Source organism: Leishmania braziliensis, chromosome 27 (assembly GCF_000002845.2).
Source record: "Leishmania braziliensis MHOM/BR/75/M2904 complete genome, chromosome 27".
Classification (NCBI taxonomy): domain Eukaryota; phylum Euglenozoa; class Kinetoplastea; order Trypanosomatida; family Trypanosomatidae; genus Leishmania; species Leishmania braziliensis.
In genome coordinates this window covers 317,380-327,697 of record NC_009319.2, presented here as the reverse complement: position 1 = coordinate 327,697, position 10,318 = coordinate 317,380, and the positions used below count along the sequence as shown (strand labels likewise).

The window sequence follows — 10,318 nt, the reverse complement described above, 5'->3', positions numbered from 1 at the left end:
TCAGTGCTTCTCAGCCCATTTGGAAAGACAGTCGAGTATAGCGCGCGCCTCAACCACTTGCTGACACACATCCGCGTACGCCGCCCAGTCGAAGTCCTTGGGGGCGTACTGGCGCACCTTTCGAGGCAGAAATCGCTGATCAAAGGCGCCATAGGAGTGGTCGCTGTGGAAGCGCAGGTAGTACAGGAAGAAGACAAGCGAGTTGGTAATCGTGATGATGTACGAGACCGGCTCCATAATGTCCCAGTCTAAGTCGAAGTAGGTGAGACGGGAGATGACGGCGAGCTGAGCACCGGCGTAGAGCAGCGCACCTCCCCACACCGTGCGACGCCAGCGTGCTGCTCGCGCGATGGCGGGCTCCAGTTGATTCCGCATCGCCTTCTCTCTTTTGGTTAGCTCTGCGACACGGCGCTCCGCTTCCTCCAGCAGAAAGCTGCTCCCATTCACTGACGGCACCGAGTTCGTCGCAGGCGTCCCGTTGCCGGCGTTTGACGCGGTTGCCGCATTGCGAATTATTTCCAGTGTTTCAAGGTACAATGCCGGCCGCAGGTGAATCAAGCTCCCGCCGTCCAGCACCACCACCACACCCGCCGCCTCCAAGTCTGCCAGGGCGGCTTCCGGGTCCTCGACATGCGCAGTGGCGCAGAAGTGGCAAAACTTGGTGCGAGAAATAATGATGTGTTGCTCGCCAGGGGTGAGTTGCGCACCCACGTCGGTGCCGTCCAGTTCGGTGTGCTGCTGCAGCGCTTGGCGCAGTAGCAGAAGGGGGGTGAGTGTCGCGAAGTCGTTAGCCGACAAGGCCGCTGACTTCGAAGGTCGTGTGTGGTAGGCGCGTGAGGTGACAACTGTGCAGCCGAGTGTGCTGAGGCGACGGCAAACGTGTGAGAGAGTCGGCGCGGATTGAACACTCGGCAGCAGCCCGCAGTGGCGCCAGAGTACCGTGCCACTCAGCGATCGCATTCTGTACCACCTCCTCCTCGCTTGGTGGACACCATATCGTAGGAAGACCTCGGTACGGTAGGTCGTGATCTGATCAACCAAGAAAAGAAATGGAGACAGAAGAAAAGCACACCATTGGCATCAGGCACCGAGTCAGAGGGAGCGGCAACGGCAGCAGCGGTGGCTGCAGCAGCTCTCTGCGGGTACTGGTACAACTGCACAAAGAGAGAGAGGAGGGGGAGGGGGGGGGGAACAGGAAAGGATGAGGAGAAGTTTCATCGTTGCTTGGTGAGATGTTGCCCACGCTGCGCAGCGCGAGAGTGCGCCACTTATATCGATGTATAGTTGTGTGCAAATCGAGTTACCCAACAGGAGAGAAGGGTGCCTTGAAAACGCGGGAGGGCAAAGGGTGCGGCTGAGGGGAGGTTGGTGCCACTCCACTCTTGTAGTTGCCCCACTCGGTTTCCCATACAGGACGGAAAATTCTACAACATGGGGTATGTCCGTTGACGTCACAGATACACGGAACCCATGGTCGCGTGCATACACACACAGATGAAAACGATGCTGGCTGTGTGCAGGAGGAAGAGCTGTGTTCGACAAGGCTGCATGCAAGCCGAAAATGATATTGAAGTCCACAACATCTTCGTCATAGGCGCCGGAAAAAATGACACGGTGTGATTGGCGCACCTACACACACACAGCTCAAACGGCAAGTGCCCCCAGGCAATGCCTACTCTTTCATCGAGCGCGTGGTACACCTTATTCACACTTGTAAGTGTACGCACGCGGCGGTAGTGTGCCACGAGAGAGGGAGGGGGAGCACATAAAAGAGCGCAAAAGAGAGAGAAGGACAGAGAGAAGGCCACCATGTGTGAACAGGTTTACAGAACAGGGCCACTGACATGGGAATAGGGAATGAAAAACTGAAGAGGGAGGACGAAAGGGACTCGGAGAGCAGCGTTAAAGAATAGGGGAACGTCATAAGCAAAAGCGAGAGCAGCAAACCTAAAACAAAAGTGCGGCACGGGCAGGCAAACCAATTCTACCGAGACCGTTTGCTTTCCTCCTCTTTGGCACTTAAAGGGCCAACGGAAGCGTGCACTAAGACAGGTAGACCCACCCACAAAAAGACACACAAAACGTCTCAGTGCAAGAGTGGGGAAAAATGGAGGAAAAGACAGATGAGGAGGGGGGAGAGAGAAGAGCTGTGTATCGTGCACACGAGACGCAGAAATCAGCACACAGACCCGTCGTTACGTACGAGTACGTCCATCTGCACCCGCGTGTGCTCACAGATGTCCGCACGCCGGTTTCTCTGCCTCTCTCCTTAGGCGTGTGCGGGCAACGTGCTGCGCCGCTGCACGTGGTGAAAGTTAACAGTCCTATATGTGAACCCATTGCACATCCATGTGGAGTTTGGCAAGAAGGGGGAAGGGAGGAGAAGAAGAAGCAGCGCTGCACACGTGAGTTATGTGCAAGAGCAACGGAAGAAAATCCCCTCTGTGAGACGATCAAGAATACGAATGAAGGAGAGCGCTGCGGCAATGGCGGAGCCGTGAAGGCGACTGGAGGGGGAGGAGGCCGCACTCTTCTTCACTCTCCGTTTGCTTCTGTTTTTCCTTCCTCCACACCACACGCAGAGCAGAAGAAAACAGAAAGGCGGGAGTCTAAAGGCCACGTACACGCAGCGGTGTAGCACACACACACACATACACCCATACGTCCACAGAGTCATGTTCGACGAGGATGATGGCAATGGGAGGGTGTGGGGTGATGAAACAAGTTCGCCTACTTTTAGAAAGTTCGAGTGACAGGGTTCTATGAGCACACACACACACACTGGTGTCACCCAGCGCTTGTTCCGTCGTTGAGCCGAAAAGCATCGATAGAGGACACAGAGCTGCAAGCATACACACTCTCAAGCAGACAGCGAAAAAGATCCCTACGAGCATGGGGCAACGCGAACAAGGTGGTGGGAGTGGGCGGGTGGGTGGAAAGCCATGGGAGAGTACGAAAGGAGAAAGCGGGCGGAAGGAGTATGGGGCACAGATGATGCGGGTGAGGGGATACCCGAGTTACACAAACAGAGAAGAGGATGACCTCTAAAAAGAGGGAGATGAGGGCAGGGCGGGAAAAGGCGCGTGCGCGCGTGTAAACAACAGGAGGGAGAGAGGAGGAGGCACAAAGGCAAAAGGAGTAGAAGACGAGCGCTGGCGGCGTCACTGCGTACGGCTATTCACCGATCCTGTACGGCACCCACATTGACTGCTCCGCGTCTGCAAACAGAAGCGCCGTGGACGCCTCGTCAAAGTCCATCCAGCACGCCGGTAGTGCCATGTCCGTCCCCTGCGTCGGAGACAGCGATATGTCGCCGTTTTCGCTTGGAGTGAAGTCGCCCACGAGAGGACGGGTACTCGTAAAGCTCAGCGTCTGGTTCTCTGGGGTGTTGGCCCACCTATTTCGATTACCTGACGCACGGTGCGGCACGTAGGACATGTGGCGCAGAGGGCTGGCCTCTCCGTCCGCGGTGCCGTCGTCGTTTCTTGCCTTGCTTGCACTGACACTGACTCGCCTCCTATGCGCTTCAGCTCCAACATTCCCCGCCACGTACGACGCATATATGGTACGCAAGGCATCGCTTTTCCTGCGGCACGTCGCGCTGGCTTGCGTCACGAGCTCAAACTCGCCAGCCGTGGCGTCTGGGTCAGTCTTGGTGCTGCACCGCAGTGCCAGGACTCCCAAAAGGGTACCGTCTGCAGCGTAGCACGTGAACCCGTGGTGAGGTAGCATCAGCGAGAGAGCCACCGCGTCCAGCTGTGGATGATTGTGGTGAAGCAGCGGCACCTGATTCGACAGAAAGGACAAGAACGCCGCGCCCGGCAGCGCACGGATGGCATGCGCCACCCCTGTAGAGATCTTCACTGGTGGGTGCATGTAACCGTGCTCACCGGTGGCGAGGACGCAGAACGTCAGTGCACGGAATGTCGCATCTACCGTCTCGCTTGGCAGCCACACGCCGTTGACATGCATGTCGCGGAGTCCAGAAGACTGGGCGCCGCTAATCGGTGGCAGCTTCGGCGTCGTCGCCGAGGAGGTTTCCTCGATGCCCACCTCCCCCGTCCCACAATAAGCGACAGTGCGCAGCTTCAAGGGTCGCGGCGAGCCTCTGCGACTGATGCTTTGCGTGAAGGGCATCGACTGTGCCAACGCTATTGCACTCAAGACAGGACGCTCAGCGACAACGCTTAACGGCGCGCCAGATTGAGACTGCACCACTGCCGCATCACGCAGCTCTTCAAAGGAGACCGTCATGGCATGTAACTCGCACGTCTTCTTCCGCCCAGAGATGAGGGAGCGCGACACTGCGGGCGGGGTGCTTTGCTCAGGAGCAGCCACGGCTCGTGCGCGGTTGGCGCTGGCGTCGTGGTACACGGGTAGCTGGGTGGCATTGCGCTCCGTCAAGCGCGTTTGGTTGCATGTCTCTGCCAAGTCCGGTGATAACGACTTCGTGCGGTCGGCACTGGCGCACGCATCTGGCCTTGGTGTCTCGAAACAACGACCAGGGTGATGGAGCGGATGTGTGGTGGGTGTGTCTCGGTACGAGGTGCCCTTCGCCAGACGAAAGAGCGATAGAGTAGGGGTGGCATCAGAGCGCCTCTGTGCCTCAGAAGTTGCTTCAACGGCATCGATAACCCCCACAGGGAACGCGGCAGTGCAGCGCGACGGCACCCTGTTCTTTATGCTGCTGGGCCGGCGTCGCCTATTGTTCGGTGGCTCTTCCTGCGTATTTTGCACCGGTAAGGCGTAGAGAGACAGCAGACCATGCGCCGGAAGGGTGTCCATCTTCTCCCCCTCCTCCACGATTTCGCGCGTTGCCGAGGGCAGGACAATGTCTGCCACGCTGTCGCACGAGCGGCGGTGCAGTATGCTGCCCCGCAACATGCTGAAGCGTCTCAGGTAAGCGCTAGGTCGGGTGACACTCACCACGCGACCCCCCAGAAGATTACCGACGCGTCCCTTGTCGCCAGCGTGTAGCCGAAAGAGTGAATCAGGCATCACAGTGCGCGACAGCGTTGCTGCCAGCGTCGCAGCGCGCAAACTTGTCAAGGCAAAGTAGCGGTCACGATCCGTTGGCCGCAGGTCCGAGCTGAACCAGAACACGAAGGCGCCATCGCGCGGCGCCGTCCAATGACCTCCGTTTGGCAAGCTGAAGCGCTCGCCAGGAAGAACCCAGCCAAACCACTCCACGTCGTGCTGGGCTCCAGTGAAGCCCAATGGAGCACTGCGGGAGACACGGCCGCTTTTCTGTAAAATTTCTGTGCAGGAGGATGGCCACGGGAGGCCGCCGCAAAAATCGATTGTGAGCTTAACCAGCGTCAACTCTGAGCGGCGCAGCCCCTCACTCGGGTACGGGACGAGCACCTCCCTCACCGTCACGCGGTAGAAGGCCTGACCCTTCGTGTTGAGATCCAGCACCCGCTCGTACACGGCGAAGCCGCCAAACACCTGAAACAGCAGCGTACTGTCCAGCAGTGGCGCGGTGTCGCGGACGATGCTGCTGCTGGCTTTGGTGCTCCCGTGGGGGATTTGTAAGGCCAGTGCCACTAGTTTGCGTCGCCGACGCGCGTCGCTAGACCCGCATAAAGGATAAAGAAAGGTGATGTAGTGCGAGTGCATGCCGGGCAACTGAGGCAGAAGCTCATCGTCAGACCATGACGGCGATGACAAGCCCGGTATGTGGTCGCTGCCCTTGGCGCACGATGCCGTGCTCCCACGCTGTCTTTTGCATAAGACGCACCTGCCCTCCATGGTATACCGCCGTGCGCCGGGGTTTAGGCTGACGTCGGTCGGGTTCGGCATCCGCAGCAGGTTGTACGAGCCCAGAGCAAACGGAAAGCGGCGCACAGGGGTTGGACGTTGGAGTTCCTGTAACATATGGTCCACGGTGTTCAGCGATGGTCGCGTAAGGGGGTCAAGCGAGAGGAGCTGTGCAACCACGGTCACGATTGTGCTGCTGTAGCCACGGCGCTCCAGCTCGTGCCGCAGTCGCTTCCACAGCGAGTCAGGAGTGTGGTCCGCTGAGTTGAGCGGCGCCAGCTCGCGCAGGCGAACAGAGCGGGAGCTACGGTGGCACGGAGATGTGACGGCGGGGGCGTTGCCTGTGCCGGCAGCGCCAGCGGCGAGGAGGTAGATCACGACGCCAAGTTCCCAGGCAACCCGCTTTGCGGCCGCGTTGCCGTTCGTTGGATACAGCTCTGGAGAACAATCCTCAGGCGGACGATAAACCAACAGCTCCGCCTCAGGGACGATCACGTGATTTATCCGACATTCTTTGCAGAAGTGTGCAGTCGCGTTTCTCTCGCTGTTCTTGTCAGCACATGGCTCTGCTTGCCGCCACTTGAACGCGCCGGTAGATAACACAAACGTTAAGCCTCCCCCCACCTCCTCTGAGTCAGCCTTGTTCGCAGTCCTCTTTACCACTTCCACGGCCTGGTACACAAGCACCTTCTCCAGTGCAACGAACAAGGAAGGTGTTGCATTCAGTCTGCTTGCCGTGCTGATGGCCGTGCTCAGTGAGAGTGCGCCGGCCGTCATGTGGTGTAACAGCGCTAGGAGCGATGCTTCTGGCACGCGGTGGCCAGACTGCGCAAACTGAGCCGCCCACTGCCACAGGTTCTGCGGGTAGCGCGGCATCCACGTCACACCAAGACATACTCGCACTCCCTTGTGCTTGTAAACGAACTCGTCAATGGACAAGACAGGTACACAGAAGCCTGAGGTGTTGACTGTGGCACAAACCTTCCGTATCATCAGCTCTTCCATGAGTTCCGTGTACTGTTTTTCGGTGTGCACTGGCCACGGCGTCGCCGCGAATTCTTCTGGAATTACTAACCCATCCCATCTATCATGTAGCAATCCGGCGTACACCAGCGCACTACGACACAGCTCCTCTCGCCTCGCTGCGGATAGTGTGTGCTGCCCCACTGAATCGGCTGCGTCGGACGCGCACGTCTCGCCTCCTGGTGACGTGTACGAGGGCGGCGAGGTGGTTGGGGCCCACGCTTCGTAAAGCGTTACGCCAACGCACACCTTTGCTACCAAACCATTGCGCTGGAGTACGCTGCGGTGCGACGGGGGAGCTGTGCTAACGGTCTTCAAGTCGAGACGATCATTCTCGAGTGGGATAAAGAAGATGCTACGCTCGCTGATATTATGCAAACTCCCGAGCACCAACTTTGGTGATCCTGCCATCATTCGTGTTTTACAGTACGCAATCGCGGCCCTAAAAGGAAGCGTTACCGATGAACAGCCTACGAAGGAACCACCAGGAGTCGACTCCTCCCTAGACGTTTTTTTGGTTTGTTTTGCTGCTGCTGTTGTTGCTCCGCTGGCTGCCCCTTTTTTTCTTGCCTGTCCTTGAGAGTTGAGCCTTCAGCGCTGAAGATATGGGAACGACGCGATGGTGCGGTGGAAAACCAACAGAGAGACAGAGAGAAAACGGCAGAGTGCACGCGTGAGGATCAAGGGGAACGTGAAGCCGCTTGTGAGTGCAGCAATGACATGCAGACGGCGCAAGTATCGCGAAGATCACAGTCACTACCGGCGAAAGAGCAAAATGAAGGCGGATGGGAGAGGGATCGCCGCTTCTGCATGCATAAGTGTTTCCCAGCCTTTCTACTTGCCGCCTCGCCACTATGAGCGGCGTGTACACGTTTTGTTGTTGTTGTTGTCGTTGTCCTTGTTGTTAACCTGCTTTCCTGAAGGAGACCCATCAAGCACCAAAGGAGGGGAGAGAAGGGGGGTGGGGGGTGGAGCCCGCGGTAGGTGTTAGAGGGTCAGGGAAAACACCGTCGCGTATATATATATATATACCTCATACTACCGTACTGTCAATCTGCCCTCTGTTTAATCACTGTTTCTTTTCCACCCTTTTTCCCTTTCTCCGCCTCAGTACACGCGTTCAGTCACGAGCCCTGCACCTTAATGAATGGCGGCGTATCATGGCGAACTGCTGACGTGAGCTTCCATCTTCGTATTGGGTTTCCTTCGTCACATTTTTCCTTCGATTTTTTTCTTTTTTTCGTTTCCGTCGCCTTCGAGCAGTGGCACTTCACATCGTTATTGGGGATACGAATAACACGAAGAGGTGCAAATCCACACGAGCACACACACACACACACACACACGAGTACACACACACACGAGCACACATAGAAGCAGAGACGTGTGCGTCCACAGATTCGCCTATGCTGGCAGCGACAACAGAGCAAACAAAAGGGGAAAAACAACAGAAACAAGATGAATGAGCACAGAAGTGAAGGACGGAAAAGAGCAAAGAGGAAGGGCGCCCAAGCGTGCAGGGGATGAGAGAGGACCCCCAAAACGAAAAGTCTCAACAGGAAAAAGAAGCACAAGAGAGAGAATTTCACTTCAGCACCTGTCGCGTGCGATAAAACAACAGTAACAGGCCACCAGGGAAAACTGAAGACGGAGAGAGGATCCCCAGAAGAGGAATAAAACAAACGAGGACTCGTCACTCTTTCTTCCCAGAAGGGCAAACAGCTTCATCTGAGAACAAGCAAAGAGGAGGAGGAAATGCTTGTGTGGGGAGGCTGTAGAGCAGAGGAGGTCGTGGAGCGAGGAAGAATGAGAGCCAGTGGAACTGGCATGAGTGGATCTCGCAAAATGTTGCACACACACGCCCACGCGCACGGACATGCAAGCACACCTGCCGCCACGTGATCTTCATTCCACAGGTTCGTTGCATCACTAAGTGCCTCCAATAGTTCCTGTTTTTTTTTTTCTTTTGTTTTTCTCTGTTATTCGTGTTTCCTCCCTGTGCTTGGGTGCTCTGCGTGTGGGAGAGAGCAAAAGAAAAAAGGGGGGGGTTGTCTTTGCAGGTTAGCGTCCTCTGAGCTTCACTGAGTCATCGATCTGACTAGTGAATCAGGCGTGCACACGAGGCAGATGAGAAGCGATCAGCGCCACAATGGATATAAAAAGGAAAACAAAAAGAACGCGTTGATCGCTTCGCTGTCTCTTTTCCTCCCGCTCGTCTCGACCACGACTGCCCCTTTTTGTATGCGTGTGCATCCGCCTTTGAGAGTTCGTGTCGTGGCTGTATAGCATCGCCCTCCAGCACCTCTTTGTCACTGCTTGTTCTCCGCAGCTCTCTGGTTACGACAGAAGGCCGCATGGCCTCCACCACCGCCACCACCACAGTAAGCTTCTCTCATGCCTGAGCACTTCTACGCACTTTAAAAAAAAAGATCCTTCTCCCCTTTTTGTGTTCAGATTACACGGCAACGAACTCGACCCCCCCCCTCCCCTCCTCCGGGTCAGAAAACAGTAGAGCCGAATGCGGCACCAATGTCAGAGGAAAAGGCGACGACTACAGAAAAAGACCAGCCACTGCGCTCGCGCCCGCTGCCATCATGCAGGCACGCACACGCCCAGTTCCCCACTCTCTATTCAACGCGCTTCCATCCTTTTCTCTTCTTGCACTCAGCGAAACAGTGGACGCCCCACACGCATGGAGAAGAGAAGCGTGAGGGCGGCGAATGGTGGGGAAAGTGCGCGGCGCCACGTGAACACAAACGACAAGCAAGAAGCAAAACATAGCAGCCCAGAGAGATGCACAGCAAGAGAGAGGGGGAAAATCGATGAGGAGAAAAGGGTAGACACGGAGTGGGGCAAGCGGTTGCGGATGACGAGTAGAAAAGCCCCTAAGCGCATTCAAGAAACGTGAGGCAAGGGAACATAGAGAGAGAGGAGAGAAAGAAGCTCAGAAAAGAATGCAAGATGCGTCGTAGAGTCGTGAAGGGGGGGGGGGCTAATACGCACACGTACTCCCAAAGAGAACGTGGCTGACAGAAAGGGAGGGGGGCTTCGGCCCACATGCAAACAACGACGAGGCACCCACACAAAGAAAGAAAGCAATGATGTTCTGCGTGCGTGGTGATACTGTGTGAATGACTGCTTGCGTATCAGCCTTTTCGCGTTTGCCTTTACGGGTATTTAATGGGGACAGCCACGCAACACACACACACACACGCATACCGCAGGCGCTCATGTTGAAGTGATGTTGAGGCAGCATGCACTTGCGCCTCTCGCTCAACGGACGGCAATTGTCGGTGCCACACTCAAATGCACCTCAAGAAGAATAGCGCTGCACTCTCGTACGCTTTTTCGTTTACCTGCAGAACGCAGTAAGCAGAGGATATCGAAGACCTCTCTGGCATTCTGTGTTCGTGTCCGAAGATCACAGGCAAGTTCACGGCTGTCGGTTCGACAGAGAAAGTAGAGTCATACGAAGCACTTCCCTCGACTCTGCGGCAGTCTGTCGGTTGGGCATTGAATAGGTTTCTCGCAGCGC

General features: G+C 56.5%; 2 protein-coding genes across 2 annotated transcripts; both read right to left on the bottom strand.

Annotated features, from left to right (window-relative positions):
* On the bottom strand, positions 1 to 960 carry LBRM_27_0870 (conserved hypothetical protein; the record flags this gene model as incomplete). The annotated part of the gene is made up of 1 exon (XM_001565796.1): positions 1 to 960. One exon carries the CDS (start codon positions 958 to 960, stop codon positions 1 to 3), a length of 960 nt encoding a protein of 319 aa, XP_001565846.1.
* A 2,214-nt stretch (positions 961 to 3,174) lies between these two features.
* On the bottom strand, positions 3,175 to 7,197 carry LBRM_27_0860 (conserved hypothetical protein; the record flags this gene model as incomplete). Its single annotated transcript, XM_001565795.2, has 1 exon — positions 3,175 to 7,197. The coding sequence occupies one exon, from the start codon at positions 7,195 to 7,197 to the stop codon at positions 3,175 to 3,177; it is 4,023 nt and encodes a 1,340-aa protein (XP_001565845.2).
* Positions 7,198 to 10,318: the final 3,121 nt, after the last annotated feature.